At 33.9% G+C, this 26,271-nt stretch overlaps 1 protein-coding gene across 4 annotated transcripts in view; it reads right to left on the bottom strand.

The window, feature by feature from the left end:
* SI (sucrase-isomaltase) overlaps window positions 1-26,271 on the bottom strand; it is a 112,695-nt gene that overhangs the window by 46,547 nt on the left and 39,877 nt on the right. For all 4 annotated transcript variants that reach the window (XM_006054379.3, XM_006054380.3, XM_006054382.3 and 1 more), the window contains 10 exons: window positions 25,995-26,079; window positions 25,099-25,155; window positions 24,274-24,398; window positions 22,343-22,431; window positions 19,114-19,163; window positions 17,986-18,156; window positions 13,407-13,562; window positions 4,433-4,639; window positions 2,659-2,813; window positions 1,061-1,229 (listed from right to left, as the gene is read on the bottom strand). In XM_006054379.3, coding sequence (XP_006054441.2) covers window positions 1,061-1,229; window positions 2,659-2,813; window positions 4,433-4,639; window positions 13,407-13,562; window positions 17,986-18,156; window positions 19,114-19,163; window positions 22,343-22,431; window positions 24,274-24,398; window positions 25,099-25,155; window positions 25,995-26,079 — 1,264 coding nt within the window. The remainder of the gene's footprint in view (window positions 1-1,060; window positions 1,230-2,658; window positions 2,814-4,432; window positions 4,640-13,406; window positions 13,563-17,985; window positions 18,157-19,113; window positions 19,164-22,342; window positions 22,432-24,273; window positions 24,399-25,098; window positions 25,156-25,994; window positions 26,080-26,271) is intronic.

Below are 26,271 nucleotides of genomic sequence, written 5' to 3'. Positions count from 1 at the left end.
GATTACAAAACTTATAAGTTGATGATCCCTAATCAAATTAGTGTCATTGACCCACAATGAATCCTAGTAACTGAGTAGCTTGTGACAGAAAATTTATATATTTAGGAACAAGGTTATATGAACCTAATAGTGCCAGTACTTAATGTTGAAGGGTTTTTGTTTTTTTTTTGATTCCCCAACCAAGGATCAAACTTGTGCTTCCTGCAGGGGCAGCATGGAGTTTTAACCACTGCACCACAAGGGAAGTTCCTGAAGCGTTTTAAAGAGGTAAACTTTGGTAAGACATGGTCTTTCAAGCTGGAATAAATGAAAAACAGCATTCATAAGTTTGAACTATTGTGATACAAATGAAAATTGTATGAGCACCGTAAAATAAAAAGTGGTTACGATAGTATACACATTTATAATCTCATGCTGAATATATCCTTTAAGTACACATGACATATGAAAAATGTAAATGAACTAGTATTTTTATTAAAATGTACTTTTCTATGATATATTTAGAGTAATTATAGTTAATATTAATTGTGAGAAATATATTAAATATTCATAAAATATACACCATTAATAAGACAAAACTTTGGGGAAAGTGTCATGAGTATATAAAAATATTTCCTAAACTTGTAACTAACAGCATAACCTCATAAAAATGCATAAAAACTGCAGCTTAGGGTAACAAAGGAAAAAGTGAGAATCCAATCTTTATCTAAGGGGTAAAAAAAGAAAATTTCAAGGAGAACTTTAGCCAGTTATTTTCTAAAAGCTGAAAGTAAACATGTATTTGGCAGGGAATATTGAATCTGAATGTTCTTTCTATGCAGTTGAGAGAGTAAGCAATTGGGTCACGACCTCACTTCTCACTGTAGTCAATGATGTTATCTGATCAGTAATTTACTTTCACCTGTACTTCATTGTGACTTTTTGTTTGTTTTTCAGAAAAACACTGCAGCAACTGTCATGATTTCTAGTCCCTTTTATTGTTTCAATATTGAAATACAGGCCAACAAAGAGATGGCTGTGTCTTAGTTGCCACTTATGGTAGTCAAATACTGGTACTTACACCAGGGGGTTGGTCTCTTGTGAACATTCCCCAAGTATGCCAGTTCAGGTCACGCTTAAATGTTGTGTGTTCCATTTCCCCAAAACCATACACATATTCTGAAGGCAGGCGGGTAGATATCTGAATGAACTGGTTGTTAAAAGCAAAACCAGGAAGGCGAGAATCCCAACTGAAAACAAAAGAAAGCAATTGTATTCCTGTATATGTATACAAATAGGATCAAAATAATAATGGTAATTCTTTCTTAGGTGATGTTAAAATCAGTAGTATTTTTCCCTCTATAGGGCTTACCATACCCAGATATAGATGGAAATAGATAATTATTCCAATACTTTTGTGGCTAACATAACAAATATCAAAATATGTTTTACAAATTCATAATCTTATTATGACTATATGTGTGTCTTTAGATATATATCACTTTTTAAAATAAAATCAATATAAATATATAAATAATATACGACCTATAAGTAATAAATGTTCTAAGAATTGAAAGTCCTTCATTTTCCTGTTCTCTTGAGAGAATCAGCAAACTTTTACTACATATAGAATAAAAAGAAATCAATATCAAAATAAATAACACATAATGTATATTTTAATTTCAAACTCTATTACTATACCTTATCATTTTCTTCATCTTTTAATTTATATTTGTAAAAACATGTTTACAAAGAAATCCAGAAGAAAGGTGTTACAGAGAATGTCATTTACAATAAGAAGATAAAAGAAGAGGAAAAGAAAGTTGGCAGAGGAAGAAAACATATTATTACAAAAAATTTGGAACATATTCATATTTTTATATTAATGATTTTGGAAAAGTATTTGCTAAAGAATAATGCTTCCTGAATAACAATAAATAATGTCTCTGAACCAGGGATTTTCCACAAAATCATTTAGCTTTTTAACATTTGGAATGAAACTCTTCAACATTTTGAAACAATATAACATGTTTTTCTTCATTATTTGTATCCATACTGACAATACCTGAAAACATCCTGACAACATCATGTAAAGAATAGCAGGGAAAGCTTAAATTACATAGAAGTATTTTGTAATAGAAAATACATAAGAGTGTACTTTGTAGAACTTTTCACTAAAATAAAGGAAATATTTTAAAAATTAAATTTATTCATTGAACATAAAAATCATATCTATATGCATACATCTAAACTTCCTTTTGATTCTTGACAGAGATAGTATTAACTTGGTCAAAATCCAGAACTAAAAAACTCCAATTTCAATCGTTCTAATAAAATATTGACATATTTCTAAACACATTTATAGATACTTATTTTGACAACACTCCTCAGGCTTTCCTGAGTCTTTATTTTTGCTCTCAGCTTGAATAGAAGAATGGGTCTGATATTTAATAATCAAATTCATCACATCCAAAGTATCAATAAAATCTTAGACCAATTGTTAACGGCTCACTAACTTTTGTTTTTGAATGTTAAAATAAGCCAATTATTTAATACCTTTAAAACCACTTTTGATTTGATGACACAGGAGCACAGTGAAGGCTGTGAAAATAATCATCCAACTTTGCCACCTAAGCTAAAATGAAACTATCCTTCATATCAAGTAATTCAATTACTTACATAACTCTTCTTGTGCTTCTTCTTCGAATCTGAATGCCAAATGGATTTTCCTTGATTTCAACATCATAAAGTCTAGTTTCATAAGTACTTGTTGGTGTATTTGGAATGTTCAATGGTACAGGAACTTCATATCTCTTATTTTGGGCATCATAAATCTATTATAGAGAAATAAGGAAAAGAGATATGTTTAGTTCTTAATAGTGACATATTAGGTGCTGTGCTGTGCTTAGTCCCTCAGCCATGTCTGATTCTTTGCGACCCCATGGACTATAGCCTGCCAGGCTCCTCTGTCTATGGGGATTCTCCAAGCAAGAATACTGGAGTGGGCTGCCATGATCTTTCCAACCCAGGAACCCGGGTCTCCCACATTGTAGGCAGATTGTTTACCATCTGAGCCACCAGGGAAACCCGAGAATACTAGAGTGGTAGCCTATCCTGTCTCCAGGGGAACTTCATGACCCAGGAATCAAACTGTTGTCTCCTACATTGCAGGTTGGATTCTTTAGCAGCTGAATTATCAGGGAAGCCCAATATATTTAGGTACATATCATTAAATAATTTAAATAATGCCTCAAACAAGAACATTTAAATTATTTACATAATTCTTAATTTTGTATCCATGGTCCATATATCTATTTCAAATTCCATAAACATATATAGATGTATAATGAATTAAATTATGTACAGTATTTTACCTGTTTTAATGTTTTGTAATTCATTTTTTCATACAGTAAGACCTTTTAAGGAAGAGAAGTTTCAGAACTAGATATTCACTTATATGGATACACAAAATTATTTACCACTCATGGTTAGACACAGTTGCCTCAATATTTTACAATGAATATTAATGCTAATTTATCTTCATTCACATCTTTACTTAGTATATTACTTACAAGTGATAATATTAGGTCAGAATATATTATAATTTGTAGGATCCTTGATATCTATTGGTAAACTATTTTCCAGAATTAGTGTATTAATGAATATTCTCATTAAAATATGTACTCTAATACTATTCTTTGTTAAACAAGAAAACACTTTTTTTTCTAAAACTGCCATTTATTTCCTTGCTGATGAGGATAAACACTTAGTTTTCTCATTTTTTGTATTTGTCTTTAATTTCTATCATTTTTATTAGCCTCCAATAAAAATAAATAAATTTATATTAAAAAAGTAAAGGGTGTTAAGTATTTTAATATTTTATTCCAGATTGTATTTCTTCAGTTAAATGTCTGCATATGTATGGGTTGAAATTGCTTTCCATTTGTCATATATAAGTCAGTAGCATTTCTAATAATTTTCTTAATGGAGTTCTTCAGTGCTCTTAAGTGAAAAATAACTGCTAGGTATAAATATTGAAAGAAATTATCTCTCTCGTATTTCTTACTATATTGGCCATAAACTTCAGATCACTGTTTAAAAAGAATGGAAACAATAAGGATCTTATTGTGTTTGTTTTGTCCTATTTTGTTTACTTGAATGGAACAACCAACAGAGTCCAACTAAACGATTTATCAATTTATCAAGAATTTAAATAATTAAAAATCACCACTGTATGTTTACTTATTCAAAAAGCTAGCTAAAACAGAAAGTTTTACTTATTGTGCATCTAGCTATGAGCTCTGTAGGAAGATAAAAAAAGCTTTATAGAATCAAAAGATCATCAATTCAATTAACAATCCTTAATATTACATGAAAAACTCAAGCACCTAATCTATTTAAAATTTTTCTTGAGAGATGAATTATGCATTGTGATAGTTTATCATAAACATACCTTAAACTGCAACATATCATCTTTGTGATATTTCACCTCCACACGAAGAGACGAAATGGAGTCAGAAGGTAGCTTTATTCGAGGATTTGCAGTATTTAGCTGGAGGTCAGCTGTTATACCTACTGATGAGTACTGAGTTGAGTGGACTAAATAAGAGTTGTCTTCTTTAGGAAAGTAACACTCAGGTGCTTTGGATCCTAAATGAGCCTAAAAACACAATACATGTTCATTTCAGAAATTGTAAGAATTGTAATTTTTAGCTAAAGAAAACCAGAGTAGACATGTTAACCACATGTATGATTTATAAAATGTTTACATTAAAGTCTATAAATAATTTACATTAAATATTAATTACAAATTTATATTATTTAGTGCAATAAAATACATTAAATAATTTACAAATTATTTAATACTAAAATGAAAGTACAATCATAACACAAAATATCTATCAGGAAACACTATCTATCAGGGTAGCCATTCCCTCTCCAGTGGGATCTTACCAACCCAGGGATTGAACCCAGGTATTCTGCATCGCAGGCAGACTCTTTTCCATCTGAGCCACCATTCTCAGAAGACATCAACTAGACCCAAACTGATGGACATTCTACCACAAACCTTGCCAGTAATCTTCAATTATAAAAGACAAGACACAGAAATTTCACAACTTAGGAGGAAACAGAGATCAAATTGCCAACGTCCGTTGGATCATTGAAAAAGCACCAGAGTTCAGGAAAAACATCTACTTTTGCTTTATTGACTATGCCAAAGCCTTGGACTGTACACAAACTGTGGAAAATACTTAAAGAGATGGCAATACCAGACCACCTAACCTGTCTTCTGAGAAATCTGTATGCAGGTCAAGAAGCAACAGTTAGAACCGGACATGACTGGTTCCAAATCAGGAAAGGAGTACATCAAGGCTGTATATTGTCACCCTGCTTATTTTACCTATATGCAGAGTACATCATGTGAAATGCCGGGCTGGATGAAGCACCAGCTGGAATGAAGATTGCCGGGAGTAATATCAATAACCTCAGATATGCAGGTGACACCACCCTTATGAAAGAAAGTGAAGAAGAACTAAAGAGCCTCTTGATGAAAGTGAAAGAGGAGAGTAAAAAAGCTGGCTTAAAGCTCAACATTCAAAAAACTAAGATCATGACATTCAGTCCCATCACTTCATGGCAAATAGATGGGGAAACCATGGAAACAGTGGCAGGCTTTATTTTCTTGGGTTCCAAAATCACTGCAGATGGTGACTACAGCCATGAAATTAAAAGATGCTTGCTCCTTGGAAGAAAAGCTGTGACCAACCTAGACAGCATATTAAAAAGCAGAGACATTACTTTGCCAACAAAGGTCTGTCTAGTCAAGGCTATGGTTTTTCCAGTAGTCATGTATGAATGTGAGAGTTGGATTATACAGAAAACTGAGTGCTCAAGAATTGGTGCTGTTGAACTGTGGTGTTGGAGAAGACTTTTGAGAGTCCCTTGGACTTCAAGGAGATCCAACCAGTCCATCCTAAACATTCATTGGAAGGACTGATGCTGAAGCTTAAATTCTAATACTTTGGCCACCTGATGCAAAGAAGTGACTAATTGGAAAAGACCCTGATTTGGGGAAAGTTTGAAGGCTGGAGAAGGGAACAACAGAAGATGAGATAGTTGGATGGCATCACCGACTTGTTGGACATGAGTTTGAGTAAGCTCCAAGAGTTGGTGATGGACAGAGAAGTCTGGATGCTGCAGTCCATGGGGTGGCATAGAGTCAGACACAAGTGAGTGACTGAACTGAATTTAACTGAGGAGATCCCTGGGTCAGGAAGATCCCCTGGAGAAGGGATTGGCTACCCACCCCAGTATTCTTGCTTGGAGAATTCCAGGGACAGAGGAGCCTGGCACAACGGAGTGACGAACACATTCACTTTTTTTCTAAATCTCAGTGCCTAAGTTTTTTGGCTTAATGTGGCTTGAAAAATGCTGGAAATCATGCAGATTGCTCTCCCTTTACATAATCATGAAAGTTAGAGTAGGTCCAAAAGACATAATCATGCTATATTTGCCTCGTTCATTCACTATCACACTGCCCTGGATAACATTTTCCTTTTGTCTTCATGAAAAATCCTCCCTATTCTCATCATCTCCTAATGATTTTCCTTATTATTTCAGTATGAAAAGGAAAGCAATCAGAAGAAATATCAGAATGAAACAGGACAACTACCTGACCACCTCTTTACTTCCTGTTACAAAATATGTTCTGCCTGTGATTCTATATAAGGAGAACCATTTCATTTGTGCACCCAGTCCCATGCCTCTTTGCCAGCAAAGACATTTCTCCTGCAATTCTCAACTTTCTGTCCTGTATCACTAATATTCCACTCATTACAGGTTATTCCCAATGGCATAAACTCATTTGATTTTTCCCATCTTGTTGTGCTAGTTGTAAACATTGCACCTGCCAAGGCAGGAGATTCAAGAGATGCAGGTTCGATCCCTGGGTTGGGAAGATCCCCTAGAGAAGGAAATGGCAACCCACTCCAGTACCTTTGCCTAGAGAATCCCACGGACCGAGGAGCCTGCCAGGCTATAGTCCATGGGGTTGCAAAGGGTCAGATATGACTGAGGTGACTTAGCATGCACTCATCTTAAAGAAACTGTCACCTCATTAATTTCTCCATCTACTGCTCTATTTTTTATGCTTTCCTTATGGCCAAATACAAAAAGCTCACCATATTCTCTATATCTAAGTTGTGACTTTAGTGTTAATGGAATCTCATTCTCACTCTGATGAGGCTTTTATTCCCAGAACTCTATCAGTATTTCTCTTGTAATAGTTACCAAAGACCTCCATGATGCCAAATCCATGCCACTTTCCAGTTCTTATCTTACTAATTTTTAAACATAATTTGTACAATTGGTAATTTTCACTGTCTTGAAATGCCTTGTTTGCTTGGCTGACAAGAACAACAATTAGATTGTTTTCAATCTAATTCATTTACAATTTATTTTCAGTCTCTTAACTGATTCTTTATCATTTCACTGAGTCAAAGCTTGGGATGATTCAGAAGTTTAGTTTTTGAACTTTCCCCTTTTCAAGCTCCTTCCTTTGATGATGTCACTGCATCATATAACTTTAAAAACTATATATATATACTGACTCTACATTTTATATATTACCAATGATGTAAAATTTTCAGTTTCATTAGTTTCAGTTCAGTTCAGTCACTCAGTCGTATACGACTCTTTGCAACCCCATGGACTGCAGTACCCCAGGCTTTCCTGTCTGTCACCAACTTCCAGAGCATGCTCAAACTCATGTCCATTGAGTTGGTTATGCCATCCAACCATCTCATCCTCTGCTGTCCCCTTCTCCTCCTGCCTTCAATCTTTGCCCAAATCAGGGTCTTTTCCAGTTAGTCAGTTCTTCACATCAGGTAACCAAAGTATTGGAGTTTCAGTTTCAGCATCAGTCCTTCCAATGAATATTTAGGACTGATTTCCTTTAGGATGGACTGGTTGGATCTCCTTGCAGTCCAAGGGACTCTCAAGAGTCTTCTCCAACACCACAGTTCAATAGCATCAATTCTTTGGTGCTCAGCTTTCTTTACAGTCTGACTCTCACATCCATACATGACTACTGGAAAACCATAGCCTTGACTAGGTGGAATTGTTGGCAAAGTAATGTGTCTGCTTTTTAATATACTGTCTAGGTTGGTCATAGCTTTTCTTTTAAGGAGCAAGCATCTTTTAATTTCATGGCTGCACTAGGCATCTGTAGTGATTTTGGAGCTCAAGAATATAAAGTCTGCCACTGTTTCCGTTGTTTCCCCATCTATTTGCCATGGAGTGATGGGACTGGATGCCATGATCTTAGTTTTTTGAATGTTGAGCTTCAAGCCAGCATTTTCAGTCTCCTCTTTCACTTTCATCAGAAGGCTCTTTAGTTCCTCTTCGCTTTCTTCCATAAGGGTGGTGTCATCTACATATCTGAGGTTAGTGATATTTCTCTGGGCAATCTTGTTTCCAGCTTGTGCTTCATCCAGCCTAGCATTTCACATGATGTACTCTGCATATAAGTTAAATGAGCAGGGTGACAGTATACAGCCTTGATGTACTCCTTTCCCAGTTTGAAACCAGTCTTTTATTCCATGTCTTGTTCTAACTGTTGCTTCTTGACCTGCATACAGATTTCTCAGGAGGCAGATATAGTTTGTTGTGATCCACACAGTCAAAGACTTTGATGTAATCAATAAAGCAGAAGTAGATGTTTTTCTGGAGAAGGCAATGGCACCCCACTCCAGTACTGTTGCCTGGAAAATCCCATGGACGGAGGAGCCTGGTAGGCGTCGCTCAGAGTTGGACATGACTGAGCGACTTCACTTTCCCTTTTCACTTTCATGCATTGGAGAAGGAAATGGCAACCCACTCCAGTGTTCTTGCCTGGAGAATCCCAGGGATGGGGGAGCCTGGTGGGCTGCCATCTATGGGGTTGCACAGAGTCGGACATGACTGAAGTGACTTAGCAGCAGCAGCAGCAGATGTTTTTCTGGAACTCTCTTATTTTTTCTATGATCCAAAGGATGTTGGCAAATTGATCTCTGGTTCCTCTGCCTTCTCTAAATCCAGCTTGAACACATGGAAGTTCACAGTTCATGTACTGTTGAAGCCTGTCTTCGAGAGCTTTGAGAATTACTTTGCTAGCATGTTAGATGAGGGCAATCGTGCAGTAGTTTGCCTTCTTTGCATTGCCTTTCTTTGAGACTGGAATGAAAACCGACCTTTTCCAGTCCTGTGCCCAGTGCTGAGTTTTCCAAATTTGCTGGCATATTGAGTCCAGCACTTTCACAGCATCATCTTTCAGGATTTGAAATAGCTCAACTGGAATTCCATCACCTCCATTAGCTTTGTTCATAGTGATGCTTCCTAAAGCCCATTTGACTTCACATTCCAGGATGTCTGGCTCCAGGTGAGTGATCACACCATCACAGTTATCCAGGTCATGAAGATCTTTTTTGTATAGTTCTTCTGTGTTCATTAGTTTATATCTCACAATTGGAAGGCTTCACTTTGATTTGTATTGAGTGTCTCAGTTTTAATTTGTCCAAAACAAAACTCTTCCTCTCCTTGCTTGTTTCCCCATAGTTTTGACAGTGTGTTACTAAATACTTTCTCTTTTTCTCAGCTGTTTACACCAAAAACTTGAAGTCATTTTACTCTTCTTTTCTCTCATATCCCATATCCAATCAAAGAACAACATTTTCTAGCTTTATGTTAAAACTATGGACAAAAATCAATCGTGTGTGTGTTTAGTCACTAAGTTGTGTCTGACTCTTTGTGATCCCATGGACTGTAGCCCACCAGGCTCCTATTTCCATGGGATTTACTAAGCCAGAATACTGGAGTGGGCTGCCATTTCCTCCTCCAGGGGATCTTCCTGACTCAGCAATTGAACCTGAGTCTCCTGGGTCTCTTGCACTGGCAGATGGATTCTTTACCAATAAAACACCTGGGAAGCACCGCACAAAGTCAAACACTTATTACTAATTCTACCATTACCACTTTGGCTCAATCTACCAATATTTTACTTTGTTTACTGCAGTAACCTCTTTCCTGGTCTCCCTGTCTTAGTCTTCTCACAGACTGTTCTCAACACAGAAACCATTATAGTTCCATTAACATGGAAATTTAATCTACTTATTTGTCTGTTCAAAATTCTCTAGTAGAATTCTATCTCGGAGTAGAAATTTTATTCCTAAAAGTGGTCAAAGTAACGGAACTATATTATCTGTTTTCATATGTCTGTAATTTTATCTCTGGCTGGTCTTCCTTCCACTCATTCTGTTTCAGACACAATGGCCTCCTTGCTGTTTGTAGACTCTACCAGGTACATTTTTACTTCAGGTTCAATTCAGGTTGATTTATTTTCTTTCTGGAATATTATTCCTTCCTTTCTTCCCTTTGTCTCTTTTAACAAATGCCACCTTCTCAAAGAAACCTTTTGTGCATACTAATTATAGTTACACAAATGACATCCCACATCCTCCCTTTTCCTTTTCTGCTTTTTGTTCTCTGTAATAATTAACATAGAACACAATTTTTATTTTTTAAGTTTTTAAAATATTTTTTGATGTGGACCATTTTTAAAGTCTATTTGAATTAGTTACAATATTATTTCTGTTTTCTGCTTTGTTTTTTGGCTGCAGGGCATGTGGGATCTAAACTCCCTGAAGAGGGATTGAACCCACAGCCCTGGCACTGGAAGACAATGTCTTAACCACTGGGCCTCCAGGCAAGTCCCTAAAACAACTTTTTAAGTTATCTGTTTGTTTTCCCACACTGAAATATAATCCCTAACAGACAGGAGAGTTTCGTTTGTTTTGTTCTCCTACAACAGTGCCTAGAACATAGTAGCGCTCAACTATTTGTTAAATGAATGAATAAACAGTATGGTCTAAAGAAACATTAATTTTCTAAATTATATTTGATAAATTTCTAATGTTAAAGCTCCACTTATTTGACTTAAAAATCTATAAGGTGTTGAATATGAAGAGTAATAGTAATGCGAAGAGTAAATTTTTCACACTTTCTTATTAGAAGTTATTGGAGCTTTAGTACCATCCTTTAGATTCATTTTGATAACAGAAGTGACCGTGCACTGAACTCAGTGGAGGATGGGTATGGATTTGAATGAAGAGCTGCAATTTTAAAAGAAGATACTGTAGGCAAACTGTAACGATACTTCAATATTTGTTTTTATTGATTTCAGAATCTTTTCTCCTTCTCACTTGTTTTCTTCAGCTCTTTCATAAACTTTCCTAATGGTAAAGATTATGCAATTTTACCAAGGAATGAAGAGGAATGAGGGCCATTTCTTTTGGGGCAGGTATTCTATGTATTCCTCATATAAGTGCAGATATTTCTAGGAAGTTGCTGGCAGATGTGTCTAGACTCTTCTCAGTGTAATAAGACATGCATTTAATTTGTTGGTAACATGAAATTTGGAAAACTCAGCAGTGGCCACAGCTCTGGAAAAGGTCAGTTTTCATTCCAATCACAAAGAAAGGCAGTGCCAAAGAATGCTCAAATTACTGCACAATTGCACTCAACTCACACGCTAGTAAAGTAATGCTCAAAATTCACAAACCCATGCTTCAGCAATATGTGAACTGTGAACTTCCAGATGTTCAAGCTAGTTTTAGAAAAGGCAGAAGAACCAGAGATCAAATTGCCAATATCTGCTGGATCATCGAAAAAGCAAGAGAGGTCCAGAAAAATATCTATTTCTGCTTTATTGACTATGCCAAAGCCTTTGACTGTGTGGATCACAATAAACTGTGGAAAATTCTTCAAGAGATGGGAATACAAGACCACCTGACCTGCCTCTTGAGAAATCTGTATGCAGGTCAAGAAGCAACAGTTAGAACTGGACATGGAACAACAGACTGGTTCCAAATAGGAAAAGGAGTACGTCAAGGCTGTATATTGTCACCCTGCTTATTTAACTTATATGCAGAGTACATCATGAGAAACGCTGGGCTGGATGAAGCACAAGCTGGAATCAAGATTGCCAGGAGAAATATCAATAACCTCAGATATGCAGGTGACACCATCCTAATGGCAGAAAGTGGAGAACTAAAGAGTCTTTTGATGAAAGTGAAAGAGGAGAGTGGAAAAGTTGGCTTAAAACTCAACATTCAAAAAACTAAGATCATGACATCTGGTCCCATCAATTCATGGCAAATATATGGGGAAACAGTGGAAACAGTAGCTGACTTTATTTTTCTGGGCTCCAAAATCACTGCAGATGGAGATTGCAGCCATGAAATTAAAAGACCCTTACTCCTTGGAAGAAAAGTTATGACCAACCTAGATAGCATATTCAAAAGCAGAAACCTTGTCAACAAAGCTCTGTCTAGTCAAGGCTATGGTTTTCCCAGGAATCATGTATGGATGTGGGAGTTGGACTGTGAAGAAAGCTGAGTGCCAAAGAATTGATGTTTTTGAACTGTGGTGTTGGAAAAGACTCTTGAGAGTCCTTTGGACTGCAAGGAGATCCAACCAGTCCATCCTAAAGGAAATGAGTCCTGGGTGTTTATTGGAGGGACTGATGTTGAAGCTGAAACTCCAATATTTTGGCCACATGATGAGAAGAGCTGACTCATTTGAAAAGACCCTGATGTTGGGAAAGATTGATGGCAGGAGGAGAAGGGGATGACAGAGGATAAGATGGTTAGATGGCATCACTGACTCAATGGACATGAGTTTGGGTAAACTCTGGGAGTTGGTGATGGGCAGGGAGGCCTGGGGTGCTGCGGTTCATGGGGTCCCAAAGAGTCAGATACGACTGAGCAACTGAACTGAACATGAAATAAATGTGTTTTTGTTTTGTTTTGTTTTGTTCCCCAACAAATCCCAATGATGTAACCAAAAGCTCAGAATTTATAAAATAAAATGAGCACATGAGGGTACTCTTCTCATATACCCTTCTGTAAAAACCTCTGCTTTTAATGACCATCATTGTTCTTGAAGTTTTGACCAGAATTACTGGCAGAAATTGTCACCTCTTAGTAGACCAGTTACAGCCCATCAATCAATTTCAGAAGTTTTGATAACTTGAGACAATGCTTTTGAAAGACTACTCCCTACTGGCAAAATACCTTACTGAACTAACCTAGTCAGTCACATCCAACATTTAACAGATTGCAACAAATAGAATTCTATTTTATTAAATAAAGTTACATATTTCTAAAGTACCTGGAGAGCAATTTACACATACATTTAGCATGGCATGTACTAAACCATGTCTTTGGAGAATTAATTAAGATAAATTACCTATTAGAAATTTAATTTCAAATTCCAAATGCTTCTCTAGATGAATTTAGTTTGTATGCTGTAGACTTAAAATTGTAATATGTACAGTTTACATTGAAATGCTTATGTGAAATCCATTCATGAATAATTAAAAATCTTATTACCGTTTGCCATAAGCAGCCACGTTCTTCGCAGTGTTCTTTAGTTGCTGTGTTTGAATCTGGATAACAAGTAAACTTTTCAACTTCCAAGAAAGTTTGATCCCATTGAACAGTAAAGTTTCCTCCAAGGTTAAATGTCAGATTGTGAATTAGTAGAATCTTTGGGGACAAAGAAAACAGTGAAAAGTATTTCTGACCATTGGATAATTCAAAAATAGTTAACATTTATAAAATGCAGCAACCCATCATCAATTCTTCAAATCAAATCTTAATAATTTTAATGCAGTACTAAAAAAAAAGAATAGATAGGAGAAAACATGTCATGCCACTGGAAAAGCTACAACTTCAAGAAAGGAAAACTATGAGAAATTACAGAATACTGATGAAAAACATCTTTAAATCCAGACATGAGTTTACTTCTCAGTTCTGACAATAAATGCTCATGAGACTGAGGAAACACCTATCTTGTTTTAGCTTCAATTTCCTGCCTCTGTAAAATGAGATTAACAGATAAATAATATGTGAAATTTAAAACACATACAATGCTTGGGGCACAAGGCTTAGAATATCAGGTATGAAATAAATATTAATTTCTTCAATGAAGACAATGTTGACACTGGTTGATTTGAAGCCTTCCCGAGTCAAATCCACTGCTAAAAGTATTTGAGGTACAAATTAGGAAATAATATGGCAATACACAAAAAGAAAAAAATGAGAGGATAGTGTTTTATGTATATATATATATATATATATATATAATAGTGTGTTGAAGTGTATACACACACATATATATACAAACATATATATATATATAGATATGTATATATAAATAGATAGATAGATAGACATACGAGCTTTCTAGGTGTGCTTTTGATTAAGAACCTGCCTGCCAATTCAGGAGACATAAGAGATGTGGGTTTGACCCCTGGGTAGGGAAGATCCCCTGGAGCAGGAAAAAGAAACCCACTCCAGTATTATTGCCTGGAGAATCCCATGGAGAGAGGAGCCTGGAGGGTTACAGTCTATAGGGTCTCAAAGAGTTGGACATGACTGAAGCAACATAGTAGGCATACACACACATATGCATATCCACAATATATGTATGGGCTTCTCTGATGGCTCAGTAAAAAATCCACCTGCAATGCAGGAGACTTCGGAGTTGATCTTTCAGTTGGGAAGATCCCCTGGAGGAGGGCATGGCAACCCATTCCAGTATTCTTGCCTGGAGAATCCCCATAGACAGAGGAACCTGGTGGGCTATGGTCCATTTTGTAGAAAAGAGTTGGACATAACTGATCAACTAAGCACACACAACATATACATTTGTATACACAATGTATCATCAGTTCAGTCCGACTCTTTGCGATCCCATGAATCACAGCATGTCAGGCCTCCCTGTCCATCACCAACTCCGGGAGTTCAAACTCAGGTCCATCGAGTTGGTGATGCGATCCAGCCATCTCATCCTCTGTGGTCCCCTTCACCTTCTGCCCCTAATCCCTTCCAGTATCAGGGTCTATCCCAATGAGTCAACTCTTCACATCAGGTGGCCAAAGTATTGGAGTTTCAGCTTCAGCATCAGTCCTTCCAAAGAACACCCAGGACAGATCTCCTTTAGGATTGACTGCTTGGATCTCCTTGCAATCCAAGAGAATCTCAAGAGTCGTCTCCAATACCACAGTTCAAAAACATCAATTCTTCAACACTCAGTTTTCTTTATGACCCAACTCTCACATCCGTACATGACTACTGGAAAAATAATAGCTTTGACTACATAGACTTTTGTTGGCAAAGTAATGTCTCTGCTTCTTAATATGCTGTCTAGCTTTGTTGTAGCTTTTCTTCCAAGGAGCAAGCATTTTTTGATGTCATAGCTGTAGTCACTGTCAGCATGATTTTAGAACCAAGAAAATGAAGTCTGTCACTGTTTCCTTTGTTTCTCCATTTATATGCCTTAAAGTGACGGGACCAGATGTCATGATCTTAGTTTTTTAAATGTTGAGTTTGAAGCCAACTTTTTCACGCTCCTCCTTCATCTTCACTAAGAAGCTCTTTAGTTCTTCTGCACTTTTTGCCATAAGGGGGGGTGTCATCTGCATATCTTAATTTATTGATATTTCTTTTTTCAATCTTGATTCCAGCTTGTGATTCATCCAACTTGGCATTTCACATGATGTACTCTTCATGTAAGGTAAATAAGCAGGATGACAATATACAACCTTGATGCACTCCTTTCCACATTTTGAATCAGTCTGTTGTTTGAGTTTGATTCTAACAGCTGCTTCTTGACCTGCATACACATTTCTCAGGAGGCAAGTAAGATGGTCTGGTATTCCTATCTCTTTAAGAATTTCCCACAGCTTGTGATCCACACAAAGGCTTTACTGTATTGAATGAAACAAATTAGATGTTTTTCTAGAACTCTCTTGCTTTTTCCTTGATCCAATGGATGTTGGCAATTTGATCTCTGATTTCTCTGCCTTTTCTAAATCCAGTCTATACATATGGTAATTCTCTGGTCATGTGCTGTTGAAGTGCAGCATGGAGAATTGTAGTTTGAACGTTCTTTGCCATTACCCTTCTTCCGGATTGGAATGAAAACTGACCTGCTCCAGTCCTGTGGCCACTGCTGAGTTTTCCAAATTTTCTGGCGTATTGAGTGCAGCACTTTCACAGCATTATCTTTTAAGATTTGAAATAGCTCAGCTGGAATTTCATCACCTCCACTAGCTTTGTTCCTAGTGATGCTTTCTAAGACCCATTTGACTTATCACTCCACAATGTTTGGCTCCAGATGGATGAACACACCATTGATCTTATCTAAATCATTAAGAACTTTTTTGTATTGTTCTTCTGTGTATTCTTGCCACCTCTTCTTAATCTCTTCTGCTCTGTTAGCTCCATACCATTTCTGTCCTTTATTGTGCCCATCTTTGCATGAAATGCTTTTCTCCTTTGCCTTTCACTTCTTTCAGCTATTTGTAAGACCTCCTCAGACAACCATTTTGCCTTTTTGAATTTCTTTTTATTGGGGATGGTTTTGGTCACTGCCTCCTGTACAATGTTCTGACAAAATATGGTGCACTGGAGAAGGGAATGGCAAACCATTTCAACATCTTGCCTTGAGAATCCCATGAATGTTTTTTCATTGTTACAATATTTCAAATTTTTTTTGGTTACCGTTTATGACAGTGACAAAATTTACCACAATTTCATCTGTACAGTTTTTTTTTTATCCTTCATAGCTCTAATTTAGAAATAAAAAGTCATATAAAGATTAGAAGCTTAGAAGAATTAGAAAGATGTACCTCCAAGTGTCTTTGTAAATCTTTGTTGTTGTTTAATTGCTAAATAATGTCCAACTCTTTGGTGACTCCATGGGCCTATAGCCTGCCAGGCTCCTCTATCCGTGGGATTTCCAGGCAAGAATACTGCAGTGGGTTACCATTTCCTTCCACAGGGAAACTTCCCAACCCAAGAATCAAACCCTTGTTCCCTGCACTGGCAGGAGTATTCTTTACTGCTGAGTCACCAAGTCCTCATAAATCTCTACATTAGCATAAAGCTAGAAATAAATATGAACTGGAATTGTAAAAACCATATAATAAAATGATTTTGTATTGTGCCCCCATACAATCTTTACTAGACTCATAAAATTCTCAGTTAGCCTAAGTTGTTTCATTTATATTGGTGAGTTCTTAATAGTCACAGGAATGTATATTTTATTGTACATTTACTAAATAAAAAAACAATTAACCAATACATATTTTATGGAAATTCCTACATGGAAAACTCCGGGCTAGAGGGCTTAGGAGCTAGACAAAAACACTCCAAAATCATGTTATATATCTTAATTTAGAATTTATGCTAACATTACTATTAGGGTTATAGAAATGGTAGGAAAATAAATGCCAATAAAAATCACTTCTATGTTTTAAATTATTTTAAATAATTTAACATAGTTAAGCAACATTATGACTAAATATTTCATTTTGCTTATGAGGAAGCTGAGATATTAATCTATTATTTAAATGCACAAACTGCAGGTCTAGAATTGAACCCAGTTCTGGTACTTCTATACCCTCTCTAGTACATTTGTCAAAGGAGGAAAAATGAAGATAAGAAAGGGCCCACTAGAAGGAAAGAGTGTTAACAAAAATTTGAAAAAGAATATTGATACAAGATATGTTGAGGACAAAGAGAACTCATGAAAGGAGAAGTGGGGAAAACTGAAGAAATGAATTCAATCAATAACTTAATGAGTCTTAAATGAGAAGTTAAAACATTTACATTTTTTATTGTATGCAGTAGGTAAATTAGAGAAATGAAATAAAAAAATATTAGGAAGGCAGAGATAAGTAATGTCTAAGAAAAAATGGAATAGAGAGGGAGTAGTATGAATTAACCTTATGGTTGATATCTCAATATAAATTGAAATGACCTAAAATGGGATATTGCCAGCAAAAGGAAAATAAAACTAGAAATGTAATGAATAAAAAAATCACAAAACCATGAGCCTGAATGATTATATGTTAAAAATGACAGAATATGGCACTAAAATAGTTTAAGAGATTGTATTTACCTGGTTGGAAGCATCATAACTGAAATTGTAGTGAGCTCTCAATGGTTGATTATCTTCTATCACTGAAACTTCTGTAACAGTGTTTATCAACCCAAGGACTTTTATAGTCTCAAATGCTAAAGCAGTTCCTTCTGGGTACGAGGAATGCATACATGTGATATCTAGCTTGTTCTGAAAAAATATATATCAAATAGATGGTCACTGGATACAAATAAGAAATAACAATACAATTGTATTTATAACAATGGATTAAATCTTATAGTTATAAATATATATAAATTATAGTCTGTTTACTAAATAAAGACAATTAACCAACACACATTTTTATGAAAATTGCTAAGTGAAAAACTCTGAACCAAAGGGTGTAAGAATTAGATAAAATTCTAAGAAAATATTTTGAATCTCACATAATTTAGAATTCATTTACACTGACATCATTAATAATTTAGTATTTAGTATTTATTTATATTATATATATATAATAAGTAAATAACCAATCATCTATCCCTACATTCTCAATGGCTCTTCATGTTCAAGTACCCTATATAAATATACTTATTAGCGACTCTTTAAAATTTTTTTGTATATATGCCATAAATTATTTTCAGAGATAAATTATGCATGATGCAAATCATGCATATCCCTTCTCACTCTAGCCCTAATGTTGGTGAAGAATAACTTAGCTTTAACAAAAAAGAATATATGAAGAAATCTAACTTTTACAAGAAGCATTGCAACTAATTATTCAAAATTTAACCTTGTGCAAAGCATTTTCATTTTCACCCCAAATGCATGACAGTCACTGCTATGATTGGTATATTAAAACATTGTCAAATATGCTGAGATTATTTTCCTAAGATCTGCTTAAACAAGACATAGTGCGTCAAGAAGTCTAATGATTTTGTGCACAAACTTCATCAGAAACTCATCTATTATATTGAAGTATACTATTATATTGAAACATAAAAATTTAAGGTAATTCATATACAATTTAATAATTTAAATTAAACAATTTATTCCATTTTTTTCCATTGATCTTTGGAGAGACATGCATCTTTCCAAGAAAAGGCACAATCTAGACATTAACAAGCTATTATATTTAACTATGTATTCAAGGAGAATGCTTACATTAGAAACTGAAAATGTATATAAAATGTAGTTGCCCTTTTGGATGGTATCTGTAATGGGGGAAAAATAAATTATCAGATCAAAATAATGTCAAATTTTTATTTTATTATAACAGTTAGACAACACAAGAAAATTTTTTAAAATAAGTATTATTTATTAAGCAAATTAAATAAATTCTTTTCATTAAACTTCTTAATTATCTTTAAATAAAATAACTTTGGTAGTTTATTTTCCCAGGAAGTAAAGGTAATAAATGCACCTTTGCCCAGTTTGATTTTTCAGACCAGTAAAATCGTTCTAGAAATTCAGAGAATGCAAACTTGTAGCAAAATATATACAATTATAACTATTGTTTTGAATAATATTTTATCTCTCTCTAATAAACTGTGTAACAAGAAGTTTATCTTGGGAAGACATGGGACACCACAATATTGTTTTGCATCTTTCAATTTTTTTTTTCATTATCTAAAGGACTGAATGTGGAGACATATTAAGATTCATGTACACTTTAATGAGGAAAAAATGGAAGAAAATAATTATTTTCTGCTTCATATATGAAATATAGCATTTTTATCAACATGTTTCTTTAACAGGAAACTGTAGATTATAACTAAAATATTTGGGAGAAAATAGAGTGGAAAATATAAAGAGAATCCTAGGATTTATATAGACTACTTTGAGTAACATTAATTTACTTAACATTTTAATCCTAGGGAATAAAATTAAAATCAGAATCTGAATTGAAGGTTATTTTGCTGTTTATGTATTTGACTGATTATTCAGAAAATTCTGATTTTAACTTTTCAACACACTTAAGTATATAGTCATCATATTAGATGACTGATTAAATCATAACTCCATATTTTAACCATCTTATATGAAGTAAGAGAAGCAAATGGCAGCCCACTCCAGTGTTCTTGCCTGGAGAATCCCAGGGACGGGGGAGCCTGGTGGGCTGCTGTCTATGGGGTCGCAAAGAGTCGGACACGACTGAAGTGACTTAGCATAGCATAGCATATGAAGTAAATTATCAATATAGTTTTTAATTAATTTATTTTCTTTGAAGGATAATTGCTTTACAGAATTTTGCTGTTTTCTGTCAAACCTCAACATGAATCAGCCATAGGTAAATTTTTGCAAGTAGGAAAAATTAATGAACTTAGAAACAAATAATTTGAGAAATAATAACCTTAAAGTCAAGTCTCACATGCTAGCAATAGAGGTATTGTCTCAACAAAATTCTTTACCTGATGATTATGAACAGTTTATTAATGTTACTGCTGAAATCCACTCTTATTGAATTTCTATGTAATAAGTGTTTGGAATCTATACTCAGGTCAGAGCTCACCTTAGTATGCTTAGACTCTAACATATTGAGTAAGAAAGAAAAGTCTGGTGTGCTGAAGTAGAATGAAAAATGGAGAGCAGTAAGGAAAGATTTGTGTGAGAGTGTATGTGTGCATGTGTGTGTGTGTAAAATCTACAGGACATGGTGAGTGCTCTGGATGTTGGTAAAGACTGTGGCTCCTGAATATAATGGTGAATTGTTAGAGGGTTTTGAGCAAAGAGGTGAGCAGAAAGAGATAATTTGAATCGTTTTCTAAAGGGCTTACTCTATCTGCCAGTTGGTAAAGAGAATGTAAAAAGAGGCGGCTGACAAGAGCCATCAACCTATAGACCGATTAGGGAGCTATCGCAGTTATTAGAATGAAAAGTAGTGATGAAAACAATGGTGGAGTTGATAAGATTCGTAGATCAAGATGGAACCAAGAGATTCCTAGATAAGAGTGAACTGTAAAGTTGTTGGCATCTTGTAGAGATGAAGTTACCATCAACTGACAAGTGGAAGACAATGTATTTAATGGAGCAGATATACTGTGGTAATTTACATATTCACAGGCAGGTAAGACTTCAAAAAGAACAGAATTTTTTCAAAGATTCCATATTTTTCAAATTGTAAGAGAACACACCAATACATAGACTATTTCTTGGAGTTTAGTTAGAGATATTGGATGCTTCATATACTATAATGGGCTACCCAGGTGGCCTCAGTGGTAAAGAATCTGCCTGCTAATGCAGGAGACACAAGAGATGAAGGTTCCATCCCTGGGTTGGGAAGATCCCTTGGAGGAAGAAATGGCACCTCAGTATTCTTGCCTCAAAAATCCAGTGGGTAGAGGAGCCTCACCGGCTACAGTCCATGGGGTTGCAAAAGAGTCAGACATGACTGAGCACCCAGGCAGGCCATATACTATAAAACAACTGAGAAGTAGTGAGCTATAATAGAAGGTAAACTATAATTTTTATACACACATATATAAAACATATATCTAAGAGCCCTCTATTAAAAAGTGAGATTAAAACACCTTAAATTTATGAGAATGGTTATAATAGACTAAGTAAATCCAAGCAGATTAATTTTCTATAGCATAATTTAATATTAGAAAGAATGATTCTATTTTTATTCCCTTGGTGTACTGAATTCTCAACTTTTGGGCTAATTAATTAGAAGACATTTAATAATTCAAATGATGACATTTATATGGTAAAATCCTTATCTCAAATAATTTGACATTAACTAAATATTTTTATTGAAGTATAGTTGATTTACAACACTTCAGGTAAAGTTATTCAGTTAAACATATATATATATATATATGTATATACATATGTATATTTCTTTTTTGGATTCTTTTCCATTACAGTTCATTAAAAGATACTGAATATAGTTTGCTGTGCTATACACTAGGTCCTTGTTGTTTATATATTTTATATATAGTATTGTGTATTTGTTAATCTCAAATTACCAATTTATTCCCCCTTCCTACATTGAGTAAACTTTAATGTTGGTTTTCTTTTACAGTAATAAAATTTTAGTTTTAACCACTATAATCATCTAAGATAGTTGAAAATAGGATGCAATTTACACATCTGTGAACTTATTAACTATTTTAATTTTTATTCAATAATCTAATAAATAAAAGTATCTACACTTGTCAAAGATTTTTACAATAAACAAAGAGAGAAAACTAAATGTTGTAATTAAATATACATAATTTAAATAGCAATGCTAAATTACATAAAGTTACCTAAACTCTTAAGATAGATAATAAAACAGAAATTAAAAATTAAAACTTGTGACATTTTTAAATGAATGTAATTTCATAGTAAAAGCAAAACTTCCCATCATCAAAATAAACATTTTAAAGCATATCACTTTGAAACTTACCTTTAGTTTCTCCATCATCCCAGAAAAAGTCTCCTTTTGCTGTGTTATTATCATTTAATGCAACTATAAGTCCTAGAGGGTTCTTTCGGCTGTTAAGTAAGTTTGGGTGTATTTATGAGTAAAAAATAAATTTATAATAGTGAAATATCCTATAAATAAATCCATTTCAACATAAGGATTTGTAGGATTTCTGCACAAAAAACATTGATATTAATAAAATTCATGTCTATATTAATAATTTATCAATGAGAAAAATAATTTATATATTTGGAAAATAAATGAAAGAAATAAATACAATAAATATAGTATGGAACTTCTTGCAGGCTAAGACACTACCATCAAAATTGAAACAGTAAAATAATATTTCAATTCAAACAACAAAATTAAATATATATATTATGAAGTACCATATTCAACATGTATTTACCACAAATATATTAACCCTGAATTGCAATGCATCAAGGTTACAAAACAATGAAAAAACTATAAAATATACTTTTAAATGCCAAGTAGAATCTCTAATAATCATCAAAATGAAGCTAATTATACCATGTGAAATGAAATGTGGTTAATATTTTTTTTAGTTGTATATTACTATTGATTTCTAAACTTAAAATGAGGCTGTATAGTCCAGGTAGCTGCTCTATACAGAATATATTCTTTCCAGCATACACTCATCAGAGCGTATGTTTCTCTCATTTGATACATCTCTAGAGTATAACTAATAATTTTGAGAACATAATCATGAAACGTTGACAATATGAAAATAATTTTAGGAAACAAACCTAATTACATGACCAACTAGTTTAATTCATTCATCCATAAATTTGTTCCTTCAACAAATATCTAGGGAAAACCAGGAGCTTATCCCATAGTAGGGCTTCTCTGATAGCTCAGTTGGTAAAGAATCTGCTTGCATTGCAGGAGACCCCGGTTCGATTCCTGGGTCGGGAAGATCCCCCAAGGCTACCCACTCCAGTATTTTGGCCTAGAAAATTCCACGGACTGTATAATCCATGGGGTCACAAAGAGTCGGACATGACTGAGCGACTTTCACTTTCTTTCACTTTCATTCCATAATAGGGTGACACTATTGGTATGTGAAATAAAGTGTGAAAAGCTGCGTCCCTGCCTTCATGGAGTATATAGTTGAGGAGAACAGACATACTACATACAAGAACAAGTAAAAATATAATTACATATATTCTTAATGCTTTGAAGAAAATACAGCAGGGTAAGGAACATAGAGTGACTATCTGTTGAGGTGTTGTAGAAAATGAGGAAATGTGTAGATGCAATATGATACATTCTGTCCATATACCCAGAATGAATTTTGCAGGATGAAGTACCAGAATTTTCAAGTTTCTCCTTTTTTCTAAGTAGTTCTAAAATGTATTCTTACTGAACAACTTAATTTCTATATCATTCTTTACCTATACAGAAATATCTACCTCATTTGTTGACTTTAAACATTTTACCTGGAAAACAATCATTTTGACATTTATGTACTGATGATACAAACAGGTAACAACTGACACTTTAATCAATTATATAACATTTAATATTTCATTATTTAGTAATAATCAGCAATTAATTTTAATTATATATATTCTTTACAGAAATAAGTCAGTACAGTTTTGACACAGGAGATAAAGTTCTAATCTAATTATGCTCATTTTTTTAATTAAGATGTTTGTTGTAATATATTAATACATAATTTGATTCTTTCTTTTTTTATAACTATGATAGTTATATATAAGAATCCCTTGCATTAAATATCTTCTGGTTAAAAAGCTAAATATCAATCATTGATTTTTAATAAATATATGAAATATTAAGTATTAAATTATAGTTCAGATTTCAATTAATGCCTTTTGCAGAGTCGGACACAACTGAGCGACTGAACTGAACTGAACTGAACTGAATTTTACCTTGCTGTTGTAGTTACAGCAGGTTGTTGAAAGGGGATAATGTAACCGCCTCTAAGATGTAATCCTATTTTGTCTGCTGGAAGCTGCATATCAACACGTTGTTTTCTCCATGGCCTTTTTACACCCTAATATTTGGAAAATAAAAAGTAATTTTACAAGAATTACACATAAAATTTACACAGAGAAATAAATCTTATTATGAGCCATTCATGTCATTTTAGTGAATAATAATATGTTGCTTCCTAACTTTTAAAGAAACTTCTTCAGTTTACTGAAGAAATTTGGCTAAAAATAAATTCAGTTTAACAAAAAAAATCACCATAGAGAAATCCATTTCCTTTCCACCATAATTAATAATACTCTTAATTAGTCCTATTTTTATTCTTTGTTTTCGGTTAAAGTTAACCAGGTCTCTTGAAAGGATTAAAAAAAAATCTTTCTTATAAAAAATAAAGGTTCTGCTTAGCAAATATAAGTGCACTGCAAAATACTTCCCTTTAAAATACACAATTTTTCTGGAAGAATATGTAAAATAGGATAAGTATTAAAATAAGTTACCAATTCTTCTTAAAGTTACTCTTGACCTTTTACTTCCACAGTTTAAGATGGATAACTACACTGAAGAATATACTTCATATTAATCATGTGCAATGGAACATATACCTGCTCACATGTAAAAAAATGTATACCTGTGCAGACTTTTATGCATTATTAAAATCTGAAATTGTTATTTTTTAGAATAATAACAGAAATATTGTTAATTTTCCATGTATAGATGTTGGACAATATATACTTTTGAACTATTATTATATTAGGTTTACTTACAGTTTCAAAGTCATACCAAGTAGCATCAGGGATGTATGCACTCACTATTTCTGCACCCTAAAATAAAGCAAGATAATTTATCTGTGGAGAAGGAAATGGCAATCCATTCCAATATTCTTGCCTGGAAAATCCCATGGACAGAGAAGCCTGGTGGGCTACAGATTCCATGGGGTTACATTTACTTCTATATGTAACAGAAGAGAGTCACATCAAATGTTGGATTTTCATAGTGAAGTGAAAAGCTTCCTTTGTATGCTACACTACAATATTTTCTATATATATATATAACAAAAGGCTATTTTAATAGTTTTAGATACTTTCATAATATACAATATTCCAAAAGCAAAGATGAAATAAATTTTAGTGGCAACTAAAAAAATGGATGCATATATTTGTATCATTATCATCTGCATGGCAAGCGTGAGTGTGAACACATTCATTTCTATATATTTCCATGACATACCAACATTTAAGTAACAGGCAAAATCCAAATATTTCATTCCACTATTTTTTCAACATTTTCATATGATCTATTGGCTTTCAAGTTCCCCTTTATTTACAGTATAGCAAAATTTCAATGTCTATGACTACATGAATCACAGTTATTTGTTACTATTATAAGATTTGATATGTTTCATAAATAAAGCTTTCTTTTGTGGAAGAATACTAATTTTATACAATTTCTTCTCCCCAGTACATATTATATACTTGAAAAGCATAAATCTACTTAATATACTTATAACTTTTCAAAATTTCTTCTATGTTTTAGAATTTAATTAAACACTTATCAGTTTGAAGCATTCTACTGGTAACATTTATTACCCAGATGTTTTGTAATTTAGTGTGGATTTGATTACACAAAATTCCCTTTAAAATTTATTAAAATTGTATCCTACCTGTTTCAATACAGGGGTTATAAGTAATGAGGGGCCCCATAAGAACTGAGTATCTTCAATCCAGCTATTAGTATCCTCATAAAACCTAAGAACAATGACAGCGTTTACAATATAAAGATAAAAAATGTTAATCCAAATACGTCAGTTTATTATCTTTTAAGTTATTCCCTGGGAATAATCATTGTCTTTAATTTTGCTTGATATTTAAAATTGACTTTATGTCAAAACTGACTTAATATGTAATTTTGAATCTATAATTATTAATGCATCCTTATGG

The sequence above is a fragment of the Bubalus bubalis genome, chromosome 1 (genome assembly GCF_019923935.1).
Source record: "Bubalus bubalis isolate 160015118507 breed Murrah chromosome 1, NDDB_SH_1, whole genome shotgun sequence".
Taxonomy (NCBI): Eukaryota; Metazoa; Chordata; class Mammalia; order Artiodactyla; family Bovidae; genus Bubalus; species Bubalus bubalis.
Note: the sequence above shows the minus strand (reverse complement) of the source record. Positions and strands in the feature narration are given on the sequence as shown.